We start from the raw sequence: 19747 nt of genomic DNA on the forward strand, positions 1-19747 counted from the left end.
GATTAGGATTATATAAATAGAACTAGAAAAATTTCTAAAGAAATTTTTAGTGTGCCTGACTCTGGCCCCGTTGCCCCCATACATTATTACTGACACTGCTCAGAAAATTCAGTACTAGAAAATTCCAGCAGAAATCTTGAGACTGAGTGGGCTGCTGCCGGGGATCTGTATTCAAAAAACACACCTCAAATAGTCATTTTTAACATGTTTATTTAGACATAGGAGCAGCTAGCACTTACGCGCTAGCAATTACCATTAGCATGTTAACATTAGCATGTTGACATTAGCATTTTATCCTTAGCATGTTAGGGCTGATGCGCTAGCAAATATCATTACCATGTTAGCATTAGCATGTTAACATTAACATGTTGGCATTAGCATGTTAGCATTAGAAATTAACATTAACATGTTAGCGCTGATGCGCTAGCAATTAACATTAGCATGATAGCATTAGCATGTTGTCATTAGTTGTTAGCCTCAGCATGTTAGCGATGATGCACTAGCAATTAACATTAACATGTTAACATTAGCATGTTAACATTAGCATGTTAGCATTAACATATTAACATTACCATGTTAGTGCTGATGCGCTAGCAATTAACATTAACATGTTAACATTAACATGTTAACATTAGCATGTTAACATTACCATGTTAACGATGATGCGCTAGCAATTAGCATTACCATGTTAACATGACCATGTTAACATTAGCATGTTAACATTACCATGTTTACATTAGCATGTTAACGTTAGCATGTTAGCGTTGATGCGCTAGCAATTAACATTAGCATGTTAACATTACCATGTTAGCATTAGCATGTTATCCTTAGCATGTTAACGCTGAAGCACTAGCAATTAGCGTTACCATGTTAGCATTACAGTGTTAGCGCTGATGCGCTAGCAATTAACATTAGCATTATCAACATTAGCATTTTAAAGTAGCAATTAACATTGCAGCATGTTATCATAAGCACTGATGTGCTAGCAATTTATATTAGCATGTTAGCATTAGCATGTTAACATTAACAGGTTAGCATTGCCATGTTAACGCTGATGCGCCAGCAATTAACATTAGCACATTACCATTAGCATATTAATATTAGCATGTTAGCACTGATGCGCTGACGTGCTAGCAATTAACATTAGCATGTTAACATTAGCATGTTAATGCTGATGCGCTGACGCGCTAGCAATTAACATTAGCAGGTTGCCATTAGCATGTTAACATTAGCATGTATTTAATTCCTAGTGGCTAATGTTAATTAGCATTAATTTTAGCATTGGTCGCTAATGTAAGCAAATAGCATGTCTTTAAAGTTAACACGCTAGCTGCTCTGCTGTCTCTGTCTGCCATTTTAGACAGACAAGTTCAAATTAAGTGCCAAGAACTACTAAAATGGCCACCGCTAGGCTTCTGCCTGCTGGCCCCTCCCCCCTCTCCTCCTTCAAGCAGGCTGAGGTTGCCAAGCAACCAGGACCTAATCAGCCGCAGCTAATCTGCACCTGTTAAAATGTCAGTTACAAATCCTGACAGAGACTGAGAGAAAATGCTGAGACCTTCCCTCGAAGAGGAAGGACTTTCGGCCAAACCGTATTTCCAATCATTGAACCGGCTTAACTTTGAGCATTGTGAGCCCTTCCTGATCGTCTACATAGTTGTTTTGTGTCGATAAATGAAGAAATGTGCCCTTGGGAGCAAGAGAGAGAAACGTTACTTCTGCTTTCCTCCAGAAAATTTCCTGCCTTTTTAACATGGGAGTATATGAGGCTGAGGATGGGAGTTGCTGCCGCATATTTGTCATGCCAAAACTATATATCTGACAGCTACAACAGTGTTATCACTGCGACCGCCTCAAATTTTCCTACTTTTGAGGGGATAATCATGTCTGTAGCTGTGCATTTGCGGCCACAGTGGCAGTTTACAAATTTATTTTTCGACGAGTTTTTCTTTCCCTCTCCACTCTAGCAATGACATCACTCACTCTAGCTCTGGAAAGTTCTCGCAATACACACCCATTCATTTTTTGGCGTGGTTTTTGGCGGTTTTTGGCAAAACCGTTTGCCAAAACTCTCAGAAAAGTCATAGCCATCGCTTCCCGGCCAAGCCGGTCGTTTTGATACCTGTTTTGTGTATGTGCGACAAAAACTCTGGGAGGAGAAGCGAACCGAAAAAAACACGGAAAGAAACGGACGACGAACTAGAAAACTGCATTTCCTGCGGAAAGTGCGGTGTGGGTGCCCTCTGCTGCCGCTGGCCCCAGCGGCCCACCTGCTGCCCTTTTTCTGCATGTCTTTTCCCTGTCTCTTACACACACTCTCCCCCTCACATTCCTGTCACTCTTCAGCTGTCTCTATACTATAAAGTTTGAAAAGACCATAAAAGATACATCTTAAAAATGTTGAAATTGGTTGAAAAGAGTAGAATAGTATGAAGTGATACAATGTTGTGTAACACTGTAGAAATTCAGATGAAAAGGTAGAATTGTAGAGAGTAATAGTAATAGTACAAGATCTTGGTGAACTGTGTAGTTTGACTGAACTCTGTAGTAGAAGGAGAGGTAGTTTAAATTGTAGGTCTGTATAAAGATTTGAAGTTTGTATAATGGATTTCAAATGGTAAAATATTTGTAGAAAAAGTTGATAAAATTTGTGGAAGTAGGTGAGAGCTGTTAAGAAGAGTTTTAAGTCTTTTATTTTGAAAGGACTCTTATTTTGAAGGGAGTCTTTTGTCTTATTTTGTCTTACGTGTGTCAATCTGTGTCTGTGTCCCCTGCCTCTCTGACTGTATGTGTGTGTGTGTGTGTGTGTGTGTGTGTGTGTGTGTGTGTGCATGCTTGTGTATGTAGAAATGTTCTAAATGAGTTGAAATTAAAAAAAAAAGTAGAATACAAGTTTAATAGTACAAGATCTGTTGAAATGTGTAGTTTGAATGAAGTCTGTAGTAAAGGAGAAGTAGTTTAAATTGTAGGTCTGTAGAAAGATTTGAAGTTTGTATTATGTATTTGCGTTTTAATCTGTAGTAAAGGAGAAGTAGTTTAAATTGTAGGTCTGTAGAAAAATTTGAAGTTTGTATGATGTATTTGTATTTTAATCTGTAGTAGTAGGGGAAGTAGTTTAGAGTGTAGAAGGATTGTAGAAGGTTAGTGTAGAAGTAAAATGAGCTGAATGTCGTGGTATAATTTTTATAATTTTTTTTTATAATTTCTGTAGTACAAAATTTGTGGAAGTAGGTGAGAGCTGTTAAGAAGAGTTTTAAGTCTTTTATTTTGAAGGGACTCTTATTTTGAAGGGAGTCTTTTGTCTTATGTGTGTCAATCTGTGTCTGTGTCCCCTGCCTCTCTGACTGTATGTGAAGTGTGTGTGTCTGTGTGTGTGTCTCTGTGTGTGTGTCTGTGTGTGTGTGTGAAGTCTGTAGTAAAGGAGAAGTAGTTTAAATTGTAGGTCTGTAGAAAGATTTGACGTTTGTATGATGTATTTGTATTTTAATCTGTAGTAAAGGAGAAGTAGTTTAAATTGTAGATCTGTAGAAAGATTTGAAGTTTGTATGATGTATTTGTATTTGTATTTTAATCTGTACTAAAGGAGAAGTAGTTTAAATTGTAGATCTGTAGAAAGATTTGACATTTGTATGATGTATCCGTTTTTTAATCTGTAGTAGTAGGAAAAGTAGTAAGTCTTATATTGAAGGACGTCTTGGCGGAGTTTTGTCTTATCTGGGTGTCAGTCTGTGCCTGTGTGTGTGTGTGTGTCTGAGTAATTAGTGACAGCTGCGCATGCTCAGTCCCTCTCCCTCTGAGCACACACAAAAGCTTCAAATGAAGTCCCTTAAAGAGGTGGCACAGGACATGGCATAAGGTGTCCAAACTAAAATCCGAAATGACTAGAAGAATCCTCATCTTGTGGATCATGTCTTTGCCAAGTTTCAGGCGAAATTTTTATTTTATAGGCCGTAGGAGTCAGAGAAAGCAAACCTGGTGCCTCCTCCTTCCGGAAAGATTTCTGCTCCAAATAACATGGGAGTGAATGAGGCTGTGGAGGGGGGTACTCGATCAATTAGCCTGTAGCGAGCCAAAACTATAACAGAGACAGCTTCAACAGTGTTATCACTGCGACCACCTCGAATGTTCCTACGTTTTGATGGTATAATCATGTCTGTAGCTGTGCATTTGAGGCCACCATAGTCGAAAACGTTTTATTTTTTCACTGATCATTTTGTCATCTTCACACTCTAGCTGATGATGTCATCACTCTAGGAAACCACATACACACTCATTATAAATGCAGAATTTGAGTAAAAACCTGCTCAACTTTGAGCCTTGATAGTTTAAAAGATTTTGAAAATAGTTAAATACGAGTTTAATAGTTGAAGAGTTTGTGTACAGTTTGAATGACGTCTGTAGAAGTAGTTGAAGTTGTTGAAATTGTAGAATGTTTGTAGAAGTTTTGTAGAATGATTTGAAGTTTGTGTAATGCATTTTAATAGGGAAAATATTTGCAGAAAAAGTTAAATAATTTGTAGAATATTAATAGCAGAATGTAGAAAAGTAATAGCACCCATGGCATAAATGAGCTGAATCTAGTGGTATAAATTTTTTTTTTTTTTTGTGGGACTAAATTTGTAGGAGTAGTTACGCGGCAAAAAACGTACGGAAGAAGAGAAATAATAATAAAGATGTTTGGGCACCCACACCAATAAGGATGTAGGATAACAATAGTGTGGGAGCCCTTTGGGCACCCACACCAGTAAGCGGAAGAAGAATAAGCCTGAGAGGTTTTAAAGAGTGTGCTCTTTCAGGCACACTCAATAATAAGCTCGAGCCCTTTGGGCACCCACACCAATAATAAGAATAAGCCAGAGAGATAATAAAGAGTGTGCTCTTTCAGGCACACTCAATAAGCACTTGTTCCTCTTTTAGATGTCACTTGACTTTTAACATGAACTCAACACTTGACCTTATGGACTAAAATGATTCTTGGTGATTTGTTTGCTGGGTGATTAAAAATACTAAAAACACAGGGAAGTGTTCAAAGCTACTGTAAATGGTTGCCATCCATGCAGCACCATAGTTGGTAGGATACACTGTCTTGGATCCATGGATGTTTCTACCAAACTGTGTGCCAATCTACCTGACAGATACTGAGATATTACAGAGAGAGTACAAATTTAGCCTGCTAGTGGCGCTAGAGGAAAAGTCAGAGAAGTGCCAAAGTCATCCAAATTCATCCTCTTGGAAAAAATAATATCTGGACCAAATGTGATGGCAATCTATCAGATACTTCTTGAGATATTTCAGTCTCGACCAAAGTTGGTAAACTGACTGACATTGCTAGCTGCTAATATTAATACAGATGACCTAAAGCCTAAATGTCTCATGTGGCTGATACTTAAATGTGAAAGCATGATTTTACTGTTGCAGTGTGTTGAGGTGGAGCTCATTTTGAACTATTTTGTATCAGACTGCAACTGCGATTATTTGTTTTCATGAATCGATTGGAGCCCAACGTGACACCTTGATATTGTTTCCAACAGTCCAAACCTCAACAGTATAACACATTGAAATCCTTCAAAGGGAAAGCAGCAAGCCTGGAAACATGGCAAATGATTTCAACCGTCATCAACAAAGTTTATCGTTCACTGCTTATGATAAAGAACTCTCTAATCTCCAGCTGACATAAGGTGAGAGGCGGGGTACAACTGCATGAAATGTGTCTGTCCAACACAGATAGATGCTCACACTCCAGAGGAATGCCTCCACCCTTTTATGACTCTGTCAACCTGTAAACTGTAGAAAAAAAAAAAAGAAGAAGAAAGAAACCAAAACCAACACCTTGTTTTTACGTAAACCACTGAGAACTGTAGTTGTCAGAATTTTACTGTAATAAACTTTTTCTGCTATGACGGGTTTTTTTCATCAAAAGAAACCATTTCTGTATAATTGACACGAGAATAACACATAAATGTCGTTTAAAGTGAAAGTTTCACCATGAAATATTTCAGTGTTTTACTGTACAATTAACGGTCTCTAAATGTATTCTGTATGAATTCCCTTAAAACGGCGTATATATAAAGGTTCTGCCATGAAATATCACTGTGTTTTGACAGCACTTTTGGAAGCTCATTTTTGGGTTGTAGTGTCACCCTCTCCCTCCATCATCATGCGTACATAGCGACTTATCTGCAGTTGAACTCTCCTAAAATCACACTCTTCAATGTTCATTTTATGTTAAAATCTTAATTTGTATTTCATCACTATCACACTGTAGTTTTATTTTTTGAGTTGGACTGACCCCAGAACAGAGGTATTAGTGCGCTTTTCGTGCGCCTTTACGCGCAGATTATACACCTGCGGAATGCAAACTCCACGACCTCCGCCCTCCGGTGGACTCAATCAAGAGCACAACACGGTGCCTTCTTGGCTTGGTTGTGCCTCTTAGTGTCGGTTTCTGAAACCAGTTGTTTGGAAACGTGCCGCCGTGCGTAAACGTGTTGACCGTGCCTGACATCCTCAGTATCTTGTTGGCGCAGAAAACAAACGCGCAGCCTCATGTTGTGAGATAAATCGCTCTCATGAAGGGGTTATAGTCAGCCTCTGTCCTGACTGAGTCTTCACACTCTGTTTAGTCTTCATTAAGGAAGTTGACTCCTGTCAGAGAGCGCACGGTTGTGAAGGTGAGTGACTCCTGTTCTGTTTCCACATGATCTGGATCCATGAAAATGGAGCTAAAGCTCCTCGAATCAGCTGCTTGATGGTTTTCTATTTAGTTTTTAAAGAAAACATTTTTTTCAAGGGTTCCAATCCCTGCTTCCTTTTTAAATGAGCCCAAAGAGGTCCCTGAACCTCTGAAACCTTTAGCTGTGTTTCCACCTTTATGATTGTGACTTTAGGAGTAATGCTTGCTCATCTCAAGATCTGGATGGTCTGGTGTGTTTTCTGTTGCCTTCAGAGACCTGAAATACTCTTATATAAATTAGATTCATAATTGAAATCTCTACAGCAGCTAAAGCAAGCCAAGGTGTGCAACAAATACATCCTCATCCAGGCTGAAGAAGAGTCCGTATTTCAGGTTCACACCTGAGTGTGAAGAGAGCAGTCAGAAATCATCTTATTGATTGTAATAGGTGAAGTAAAATGTAATGTGATCTTTAAAGAGTAACTCCACTGAACCTAGTGTAGTGTTGTCATGATGTGGTTACAGATGTCACAATATTTGTGTTGCAAAGTGTTTTTTATTAACTAAAAGTAGAAACACGACACTGCAGACAATGTAAAAGTATTCCAATACACATAAAAGTCTATTAAAGTAAAACTATTAGTAACAAAAAGTATTCATCATGAGGAAAGGTGCCTGTCAGTTTTTAAATTCCTGGATTATTATTCATGTTTTTTTATTATTCAAGTATTTATGTAGTTGGAAGTTAAACTAATTCAATTTTATACAGTATTTGTACTCTGTTCGGTAGATTAATTGGTGAAACTTTATTCAGATAATGTATTTTTTTATTTGTAACATTTCAGTTGTCTCATCCATATTGTAGGGAGTTTCTTCTTTCTAAGTTCATATAACTAACATTTATTCAGCAGTTGGAGGGAATATCTACAGTATTTACCGATGGATGTACACTTCATGTTCACAGTGACGCAATAAGTTAATTGTGTGATTCCTTCCATGTAAAATGTGTAAAATCTCATATATCACATTTGAATTATTTTGGAATAGGTGACTATAACTATTGCTTAGTAGTTAGGCACTTGTTTTGCCGTTCGGTCTTTCGTTTATTTGTCACGTCTACACAACAGAGCTACAGCGCTGCACTAGTTCAAATGAGAGAATCAGTTAGAATCAGTAAAAAGACTCGAACTTCCCAACAGGAGGAGATATTGTTTTGCTCTGGACATATTTTAAACTACAGCACATGTAATACTCAACAAGTTTAGGCGATACATGCACCAATATTTTAAGGCCAAATTAAATTAATTTATACTTTTGTACATGGTACAGTATACATATATACTGTGTAAGTTTAAAAAATGAGAAACAAACCTGTCCTGCCTCATTCTTCATGAAAAACTCAGACTCCTTTACAGCTCCACGGCATAAATTGAAGCTCATTATCTAAGTATCAGCAACAAATGAAAGTATTCATTATGCCTGTAAATTTTTAACTGACCGTTTTACCTCTCCTGTCCAGATAAGCAGTGCAGCAGCAAACGGCAACAACGACACAAAGATGTCCAAGAAGGCCAAAATGAACGGAGACGGCATACCAGCAGACACGCTCAGTAAGGTACGTGTCTGAGGAGGATATGTTCATTGTTGTTTTTTTGACAAATATTGTGTTTTGTACTCTACCACATTTATCTGAAATCTTTGTTACTTTGAAGAGTGTTTGTATCAGTGGTAACAGCCTCCAGACCTGATTCACATCCTCGTGCTGAAACCAGGATGAACTCAAAGACGGATGGGAAATTATCACACAGACTGAATTTGGCTATTTGATATCAGCTGTAAAAATATGCCATCAGATAAAACAATTCACCATTCTCTAAACTCTTCCTTTGAGTTCATGTTGAAGCGGTGTACATGAAGCTAGCTTATTAGCTGCAATAGTAACTTAGTGTTAAAGCCAAGACACATGAAGAACACATCATTAATTCACTTTATTAATTTCATTTATCAGAAACACAGGATTCTTAGACACTCCTTCTAAGAACTGTAACCAGTTGTGGAAGAAATACTCAGATCTTTTACTTAAGTAGAAGTAGTGATACCACACTGCAGATCTACACATTTACTTGTTACAAGTAAAAATCCTTTATTTAAAAGTTTTACATAAAAAAAGCAAAATAAAAAATGCTTATTTGGAGTGATATACTGCCAAATAAGTACTACAGGCTACTTGTCCAGGGTGGGATAGGCTCCAGCCCCCTAATAAGGATAAGCAGTTGCAGAAAATGGATGGGTGGTGGATATGTTAATTTTTGTTTGTAGCTTTAAAAAGTAATATTAATATTAATGTATTTATGTATTTATATTCACAAAAGGTTGGGGTCACCCATTTGTTTATGTATTTATATTCACAAAAGGTTGGGGTCACCCATTTGTTTTTTATCTTTCCTTCAATATCCTGTAATCTAACAGATAATAAAAAAAAAGAATAATTCAGACATCAAATGTATCATTTACCATCATTTATATTTCTGAGCCCAAAGAAGAAAAGAATGATTAAAACTTCTGTTTAGCTGATGTCCTCACAGCGAAGTATGATATTGATGGAACCATTTTCCATCAAATATCTTTCAATTTTGATTTTTTAATTTGTTTTCCAGTCCAGAAAAACAAAAGTGACCCGAGATCATATTGAAACACAACACTGTCTCTGCAGTCACTCTGCTAGGCCTCCAGTTATTTTAACTCCAAATGTACTTAGCTACATTTACTCACTACTCAATGAGCTCAGGATTTCTGTCAGTTTGTTAGTCAAAGTTTTTCTCAAAAGGTGTTGGTGAGTTGGTGAGTCAGATCCTGATCAGCTTTGTTACGTAACAGATTCCTTGAATACCATGAGGTCCATCAGAACTGGAAGAACAACCTCCTGTATGAGTTAATTCAAAGGGGTGAGAATGATAATAGTTTCACTTCTTGAACTGTTCAACTGGTTCCCCCGGTTGATTTGTATCTCCCCTAAAGTCAACAGAGAACCAGTTTTAAACAGCCCAGACTCCAGCAGTGGAAGATCAGTTGTCAGCTCTCTGATGCTGCATGTGTCGAGGAATTGCTGCCATCTTGTGGCTAAAAGATGTGTCTGTCTCATACACACTTTATTTTTGTGTTACTTTCGATTGTTTGATTTTATTTGCCTCACTGCCTCATGAAATGTTTTAATCCTGGTTGAGTCATGTGATTATTGTTCCATTATTACTTTAAGTTTAACATGTATTACAATTATTATTCATTGTTTTTTCTCATGGGTCATGTCTGCTTCATGTGAACAATCTGCAACAAAACAATATTAATAACCTTTAAAATACATGCTGCCATGTACATTTAAACCATTTTATTGTTGCACAAACCATACAGAGTGCCTTGAGACCTTTGAGTCATTTTCTTCCAGTCTGTACAAATACATTTATGTCATTGTACATATATTTCTTGTGTATCTCTCTGCAGGTTCAGGACTACCTGGAGCCTTTCTGTCTGTCCCTGCAGAAGCTACAGGAGGTTTCTAATCTGCTCAAGGAGGACCTGGTCAAAGGTTTGGGGAGACATTCTCATAAGAATGCACCCGTCAAGATGCTACCCACCTTCGTCAGGTCCACACCGGATGGGACGGGTAAGGATCTTGAAATGTTAGAGGGGCAACCGAGGCCCACATTCAACTTTTATCATTAAGTTTTGTTAATTTCAAGTCAACTTAAGTTTCTAGTTTTTATTTTCACTTTATAACGAAAAAACACAACTTCCTCCGGGCAGAGAAAGGCGAATTCCTGGCGTTGGATCTTGGTGGAACAAACCTCCGGGTTCTTCATGTCCGTGTAGAGGCGACAGAGAAGAAAATGCTGATAATAGACAGTCAGATCTGCACCATCCCAAAGGAAATCAAGCTAGGGAAGGGAGACAAGGTGACACAAAACAAAAAAGTATTTAGGAAAACAGAAAACATACAGAAGCCAAGAAAGCAAAACAAAGGGCAATTTCTATTATCTTGAAATAACAGCATTAAAAAAAACTATTCCGTACATTTCTGAGATAATTCATCAAGCGAAAACATCTTTTGCCATTCCCGGCAGCACGGTTTTATTAAATGAGTTTTGTCCTCACGTTTACAGTCTGTTATTTTAAAGGTTGATCTTAAACAAACATGTCAAGTCATTTTGCAACATTTGCAAATAATCTTTTAAGTATTTTAAGTGATTTAAATCATCATGTCATCTGTTTACTTTGTTCAAGGTGTCACATCTGTCTGTCTCTCTGTCCAGCTGTTCGACCACATTGCGGCCTGTCTCTATGATTTCCTCGTCTCTAAAAATCTGAAGGGACAAACTCTTCCTCTAGGCTTCACCTTCTCATTCCCCTGCGAACAGAAAGACATCGACAAGGTCTCTCACACACATACATACATAGACATAAACTAATGAAACTTGGTCTCTCACACACATACATACATAGACATAAACTAATGAAACTTTTCCACAAATAGCAGAAAAAACAGCCTTATTTGACAATCTTAGGGTGTTTAATATTGCTAATGATGAAATCTCATTAAAGATAGTGTTAGCAGTTAACCTTGTAGAGTTTAGCTTTAAACACTCACAGAAAGTCCAATTTAGGACATGAATATGGAAATGTTCTTGCATGAAACTCACTGGACCATTGTTATGTGTGGCCAGGAGGTAGAACTGTGTGTGTGGGCGTGTGTTTGTTTCTCCCCACCCCTCTTTCTCCCTCTCTCTGTCTCTCTCTCTCTCTCTCTCGCTGTGCACAGAGGAGACCTCAGGTGAGACTTATTGTCTCGTCAGCTTGAGCTGACTTAAGGAGGTGTCTCTCTCTCTACTTTTCCCTGCAGGTGACCTGGTGAGAAAGTTGAGGCTCTGGTTTCCCCATGCCAGGAGTCTGTTTAGCCGTTTGGGTTTTGTTATCCCCATGCCAGGAGTCTGTTTAGCCGTTTGGGTTTTGTTATTTTATTTTTGGTTCGGGGGTTCCCTGGTAGTCCTGTTTTCGGTCTTTTCTTTTCATTTATGTAGTGGGTTGTAGGCAGGTTTAGTTTGGGGGTGGATGCTGGGTGCGACGGCCGTTGGCTGGCTCAGTGTTCTCTCTCTGTTTTGGCTAGGAACCTCCAACCCTTTTGTTTTGTTGTTTTCTTGGGGAATTATTTCGTTTGTTTTTGAATCAATAAAAATTATTATTGGTTTAGTGACAACTTTTGCCTTCATGTTTTCTTTCAATATGTTTCGGGCCTTGCAAGCCCTTGAGGTCCCTAACAACCATAGTTCTTAATTGAAGGAAATTAACTTCTTGTTTAAAAACATTTTTGTCTTTTGTATTGAATTTCTCTTGACACAGAGCATCCTGATCCACTGGACCAAAGGCTTCAAATGCTCCGGAGTGGAGGGAAAAGATGTGGTGCAGTTACTTAAAGACGCCATTGACAGGAAAGGGGTCAGTCAAAAATATTGTAATATTTTATAATATGATGTTAAACAATATCCAGTTCAATTTTATTTATATGGCGCCATATCATAACAAAAGTTATGTCATGACACTTTTCATACGGAGCAGGTCTAGACCGTACTTTATAATATGATGGGCACAAGATGAGAGCTGCTGTTAAGTGTGATAGCTGAGTGATAGTTTAATGTTGGTCTCCTGGGTGAAAGTCCTCTTTTTTGACCCATTCATCCACCCAATCTCCTCTATATTTCTTGCTCCTTCCACCTGACTTCAATGGCACATCAAAACATTTCATCAGACAGATGCATCCAGAAATAACACTACAGGTACATGTACAGCATCATAGTTTCAAATGTAGCACCACTGATAATGTTAGTTTACTGACTGAGATCAAAACAAAGCGCGACAAAGATCCACAGTAAAGCATATGTGATATGTCCTCAGGTACAGAGTGATACTGATAGAAGTCATGAGTTTACTCAAAATGTCGCCTCTTGTTCTGAACTGATATTCTGAAATATTCCAGTTATGAAACTAGATTTTAACAAAGGACCTCAAAATTAGGTAATAAAATATGAGAAACTTGAAATTCTGTTTTTAGTTTAAAACTGTACATAAGTGTCACATATTGCCAAACAAATGTGCAATTAATCTAATTACCTGCAAACTGTGTCTAAAGTAGTTAAAACACATTAACATGCTGATTACATAGTGATAATAATCTAATAATACATGAATATGGGTTTGACAGGATCAGTACTTTTACCTTTGATACTTTAAGTACATCAAAAAGGGCTGTTTTCTTTCCTCTTTTTGAATGTTCATAAAGTTGATTTTATGTTTGTCTCTTGAGTCTATGCAGCTCAGACTCTTATTAAAAGCAATGTGCACTCTCTTGTAACACAGTGTCTGTGTAGGCAGGTTATTTGGTATACAGATTATAAATAGGAAGCATACCTGTTTATCGCTGTGTCTCTCTGCAGGACTATAATATAGGTCCAGTTGCCATGGTAAACGACACGGTGGGCACGATGATGAGCTGTGGCTACATGGACCAGAACTGTGAGATCGGCATGATAATCGGTAACCTTATGTATTTTAATAAATAAATGACTTCAGGATGACTTCAGATAAACATTAATCTCTGGGTTTCACTACTGAAGTAATTACAATGGTATAGAAATACTTTGTTAGAAGTAAAAGTCTTGCATTCAGAGTCTTACTCAAGTAAAAGTATTAGTATTTGCAGGTATTTGCAGATATTTTTGCAGGTTGGGCGATGGGGTTTGGCTCTCATAATGGATTGGGTTGTTGTGGTCTTTAAAAATCCTGACCTGCACATCACTATATCTCCATTTTCTCGTACGTCCGCTTCCGAGACGAGGCCGAGATCTTCAAAAAGTGGTCCCAAGACAAAGGCTGATCTCGAGTCCAACACTGTCCCTTAATCATATTTTCTGAAGGGCTTAGATTAGCTTTTCACATAAGCTTTCATTCTTTTACCAATACTTTGGTTTATAAAAACCTCAGTTGTACTTTCGTGGTAACAAGCACATGTTAGGATGCTAACAGGCTAAACTGAGATGGTGATCATGGTAAACATTATGGGTACAGTTGAATAGTCAGAAGAATTAGCTCCTAAGTCCTAGAAACAGTTTTTACTCAACAGTCAACAACACAGAACAGTCTTCATGATCAAGTTTTATATCACGTCATCACGTCATTTCACACAGTTCACTAAGCAAAATTGATTATGCAACCGCACGCTATCTACTTAGCACACATGCTTTGAGTGCTGTCGTGGAGATGAGATTTTATTAATTAGAACATAGATAGAAAGATACATCTGAATTGAAATTAAACCAGTGTAAAGATTAGCAAAAGAAATAAAGAAAATAAATAATTTTTACAGAATATAGGTAATAGAACTATATTATATATAATATATATAATATATATAGTATATATATATTCTATAATATATATATATATATATATCTATATATATATCTCATATATATACACATCCCTCCACATACATACTCCATACATTCTATCTATATCCTCTCGCCTCTATCATCATCGTTCATATCTATATATCTCGTTACATACCTCACTACCTCCATACATCCAGACCTCATACCATCCCTCCACTACCTACTACATACCATACATCACCCACACTTCTCTTCTTCTGTAGGTCCAGGACCAATGCCTGCTACATGGAGGTGGAACGTGGAGCGCGTGGGGCGAGGTGGCCGGATGTGCATCAACACCGAGTGGGGGGCGGCTTTGGAGATGATGCTCTCTCTGGAAAGTTCCTGACGAGTTTGACAGGGAGTTGAACGAGAAGTCCAACCTGGTGTCCAATGTACGTATGTCGATTTAAGGTCAAAACCAAATTCAGGCAATATGTCCAATAGTTCTGGAGATCAACCATGAAGTCAGATCCATGAATCTCTGAATCAAATTTGATCCTTCAAGTAAATGTTCAGACATTCACAGTTAACTGTTGGTGGCACTAGAGAGAATGGGGGATCCCCAAAGTTGTTAAGACCCTCTAAGGATCATGATTTCTGTATGGTAACCATTCAACAGCTCAACACGTTTCAGTCTTTATCAGGATTCCCTTGTGACAAGGCACGCTCAGAAAATTCTTCCAAAATGAAGAGAAAACTGAACTAGAAAATTCCCCCGCAGAAATTTTTGAGAGTGACGAGTGGGCTGTTGCTGGGGGTCTGTAGCAAAAAGCACACCTCAAATAGTCATTTTTAACATGTTTATTTAGACACAGGAGCTAGCGCTGCCGCAAGCAATTGACATAGCTGTTAACAATTACCATGTCTTTATTTTTGTGGCTAATGTTATTAGTTGTTAGCATTTGCATTAATTTTAGCATTGGCCGCTAATGTTCAGTTAGCATGTCTTTACAGCTAGCGCTAATGAGCTAGCTGCTCTGCTGTCTCTGACATGCTAGCAATTAACATGTATTCCTTACTGACTGAAATGAGTGGCTAGCATTAACGTGCTAGCAGTTAACATTAGCATGCTAGCATTAGCATGTTATCAATGAGCATGTATTTAATTCTTAGTGGCTAATAGTAATCAATTAACATTAGCATGTTAGCATTGGCATGTATATAATACTTTGTGGCTAATGAATAATGTTAACACGCTAGCTGCTCTGCTGTCATTATCATTCAGACAGACAATGCGCTAGCAATTAGCATGTTAACATTACATGTTTTACATTAGCATGATTCTTAATGACAAAAATGAGTGACTAGCATTGACGTCGCTAGCATAACATTAGCATGTTAACATTAACAGGTATTTAATTCCTAGTGGCTAATACTAATTCTTTAGCAGGTTAACATTAACATGTTAACAATGATCATGTATTTATCTTAGTGGCTAATAGGGATGTAACGATACACTCAACTCACGACTCGATTCGAGTCACGCTTTTTTGTTCACGATACGATTTTTTCACGATTTTTTAAAAATCAAAATAAGCTACAGACAAATTCTGACCAAATAAAATATCTTTTTATTTGTAGGAAAAAAATCTCTCTTTACAGAAACTCTCAAACAGTTTGTGTTCTTATTAGGGCTGCCAGCAACAGCTGATCTGACCATTACCTTCAACTTGAAGTATGAGCTAACTGAAAATAAAACAACAAGATGATAGCTCATTTACCCTTTAATGAGAGTCCACGGCCCCGGAAAACGGCGAGGTCCGGGCGCTGTAAACGCAGAGCCGGTCCGCGGCGCACACCTCGGAGGAAATGTGCCCGGCGGGGGGCCAGCCAGCGCCGGGAGAGGTCCCACGAAGGGATCCCCCGCACCGTGCGCCGTCCCTGACCCGACTTTAATCCCCGTGCAGACGTGCGCGGAAGTTGCGGTGATGGTTAAGATTGCAACACCCCTGAATTCACGGGGATTCACTGAAGTTGCGTTGAAGTTGCCAAATTGCAACATCGTGAAATTCCGGGAGGATCTGTGTTATGGTATCATTTACAGTACAGTCAGGCCTGACGCGATTACCACTACGTGCGCTGTGTGAGTGGTGAGTGGTGAGGGTGAGGTGTGAGAGAGAGAGAGAGAGAGAGTGTGGAGAAGAGAGAGAGAGAGAGAGAGAGAGAGAGAGGAGAGCAGAGAGAGAGAGAGAGAGACACGGAAGTGGAAGCTGCAGCCACAACGTAACCTATTCTATTAAAAAAGACGACAAGAACTCGACTTCCTCGCATTCGCCAAGATCGCGATTCATTTTTTTCTGTCAACAGATGCGATCGTCACGCATTTGTACCGATTAATCGTGTCACGATGTACGTTACATCCCTAGTGGCTAAATGCTAATTACATTAGCAGGTTAACATTAACAGTTAACAAAGATCAGTTTTAATTCTTAGTGGCTATGTTAATTAACATTAGCATCTTAACATTAGCATATAAAGTCATGTATTTGGTTATAGTGGCTAATGCTAATGCTAGCGTTTGACGTGCTAGCAATTACATTGCATTAATTTTAGCATTGGCTGCTAATGTTAGCAGTTAGCAGTCTTTACAGCTAGCGCTAATGTGCTAGCTGCTCTGCGTGCTCTGTCGGCATTTTACACAGACAAGTTCAAATGAAGCCATAACTGCTCAAATGGCCACTGGGCTGCTGCAACTGTTGTCAGTTGGAACGCCAGTTGAAAATCCGAAGAGAGAGAGGGAAAATGCTGAGACCAGCCCTCGAAGAGGACGGCTCTCTGCCAAACCGTATTCCAATCATTGAACCGACCTAACTGGGGACATCGCGTGCCCTTCCGGATCGTTTTACATAGTTATTTTGTGTCGATAAATGAAGAAATGTGTCCTCAGAGCAAGAGAGAGAAACGTTACTTCTGCCTTCCTTAAGAAAATTTCCCTCTTTTTTTAACATGGCAGTGAAGGAGGGAGGATGGGAGTACTCGATCAGTTAGCCTGTGGGAGCCAAAACATAAAAGACAGCTTCAACAGTGTTATCCTGCGATCACCTCGAATTTTCCTACATTTGAGGGGATAATCATGTCTGTAGTGGGGCATTTGAGGCCACGGTAGTCGAATCTGTTTTATTTTTTCACTGATTTTTTCTCCCTGCTCCTCAGTCTAGCTGAGGTGTCATCCACCTAGCTCAACATTCCGCCACATACCACACATTAAAACCCAGAAATTGGACAAAACCTGCTCAACTTTGAGCCTGAAGTTTAAAAACGGTAAAAGCTGTCGATGAGTGTCGTGAATCCCTGAAGATAAGGGAAGCATACCTGCGTTTAAAGTTCAAACGAAGTCTCTCGGTGAAAGTATGCCAGAGCAGTTCATTGTTGAAAATGTCTGTTGAAATGTACTTTTTTTCAGGCCTCCCAGTCATTCCCTATGGGAAATTTTCGCAGTTTTTCCAGAATAAATTCGCGAAAACACGCGAATCCTTAGAAAAGTAATAGCACTCGATTCGGGATCAAGACGCACGTTTTGATATATAATTTGTTGGGGTCCTCTCACCGCTGCGGGCCGCATTAATGTTCGAAAAAGGGCGGAAAAGAATAATAATGCCATGAAACACGCAGAAGAACAATATTTGACGAGTGCTGTAGGCAGATAATTGTTTGTGCTATTTTTAAAATCTAACTTCCAACTTGTGTTTGATGGCTTGTTTCTGGCCTGTTTACTCTTCTGCTTGTCTCCTGTAGCTTTGAGAAGATGATCGGCGGCATGTATTTGGGAGAAATCGTTTCGGCTGGTGCTGGTGAAGCTGACGAAGGCCAATCTACTGTTTAATGGACAGACTCAAAGGCACTGCAGACTCCAGGACAATTTGAGACAAGGTTCATCTCTGACATCGAGAGGTGAGTGTCCAACAGAGTCTCATTAAATCAATTATCCACATTTAGTCAGGAGGCATCAACACTGGTTTATATGTGGTTTGGAGTTGTCTGAGCTGAAAACCATCCAATCAGTACTTTTTCAATTTACCTTGACATCAACAGCCCTTCTAACAGGGAACTGAAGGGTTTATAGTGATCATATATGTTCCCCAAACCACCAAACTTAGTTGAAAAACAGGAATTTTCCTCCCAGAAGACGAGAGGTTGCTGGTCCACTGTGGCCTCAATCAGTAATTTTTTTGTGACTTGGTTTGATTTTTTTCAACAGTTTTATCACATTAGTTAACTTAGTTAACATTACTTGAGGTAGATGCTGTGGATCAGCAGTAAACCAACTAACTGCAAGGTAAATAAGGTTTTTGTCAATGAAGTCTATGGCTTTGGAAAGATTGAATAGCTGCCTTAGTTTCCCATCAGAAAGGGTGGTCATAACCCAAACGTCTCCTAAAATTACTGACTTAACACAGACCTGATTCTTTTTCATATCTATAGTGGATCTTTAAGCCACATTTCATGGACGTCGTTATTTATTAACTAAATCTTTTTCCATTGACCTTTTCACAATTTTTTTTTTTTTTTGATAAACCAACTTTTCTCTCAAGTGTAAAAAAGTTTTGGCGATATTTTTACCTGTTTTTTCTGAATTCCACGGTTTGAGTGAAACAATAATGTTTACACCCACCCGCATATAAGGTCCACGAAGACAACTTCTGTTACAATATCATGTGTTGTAGAAACACAAACTCAATCTTGACTACATTACTGTTTCTTCATTCATACATCCTCTTTGATCCTCCATGTTGTCTTTATTCCTGTCCGTGTCCTGGTTCAGGCAGGACAAGGGTCTGGAAAACACTCAGAAGATTCTGGAAAAGTTGGGTTTTGGGGAGGGATATGGCGACTCCTGCGTGGTGTCGTCTTGTTTGCGAGACAATCTCCTCACGCTCTGCCCGTCTCTGCGCCGCTGCCCTGGCAACCCTCGCCAACCGTATCCGTGACAACCGTGAGTTGAGCCGTCTGCAGACCACTGTGGGGGTGGATGGGGCAGTCTACAGAAAACACCCCAAGTAAGAGAGAACATAAGGGAAAGTAAACAAAAAACGTATAAGCATGATAAATATCTAAAAGTGATTAAATAATAAGCAAATCACGTGTTTGGTTGCAGTATACTACATAAATACATACATACATGCATACATTATCTGTAACGGGAGCCTATCCCAGCTGACTTGTGCCTACAAATGACCTATTAAGAGCATTTTTGGACTGGGGGCTTATAATTAGATATAAATACACAAATAAATATATATTAAATAAAACACACACAAAATTCACGTGCCACTAGATGTCGCAGTTGAGCACCAGCATCTCAGACCAAAACCACACCAGACTCCATTAAGCAACCAAACACACTTCAAACTGGAACACAACAAAATAAAAATGTAAAAAAGTATTTTCATTGTTCCAACATTCACCAGTGGTGTTTTTGCCACTGATTTCTTGCTCACCAAAATGTAATTTTCCTCAGAAATGATTGAGCATTGCAAAAAATAACCAAGTTTAAAATTCACCAAAATGTCTTTTGTTAGTTTTTCTATGTGTTCAGTGATATTTTGAATCCTTGTTGCCGTGTTCAAGGACCATCCAGCGTTATGAAGTGGACAGC

General features: G+C 38.7%; 1 protein-coding gene across 1 annotated transcript in view; it reads left to right on the forward strand.

Moving 5' to 3' along the window:
• Window positions 1-19747, forward strand: part of LOC109139468 (hexokinase-2) — a 45268-nt gene that overhangs the window by 24685 nt on the left and 836 nt on the right. The window contains 10 exon segments of the mRNA XM_027273757.1: window positions 6624-6671; window positions 8193-8288; window positions 10172-10334; window positions 10475-10623; window positions 10981-11100; window positions 12065-12160; window positions 12475-12498; window positions 13156-13274; window positions 18914-18995; window positions 18997-19148. Of these exon segments, the coding sequence (XP_027129558.1) occupies window positions 6624-6671; window positions 8193-8288; window positions 10172-10334; window positions 10475-10623; window positions 10981-11100; window positions 12065-12160; window positions 12475-12498; window positions 13156-13274; window positions 18914-18995; window positions 18997-19148 (1049 nt within the window).

Source organism: Larimichthys crocea, chromosome XXII (genome assembly GCF_000972845.2).
Source record: "Larimichthys crocea isolate SSNF chromosome XXII, L_crocea_2.0, whole genome shotgun sequence".
NCBI lineage: Eukaryota > Metazoa > Chordata > Actinopteri > Sciaenidae > Larimichthys > Larimichthys crocea.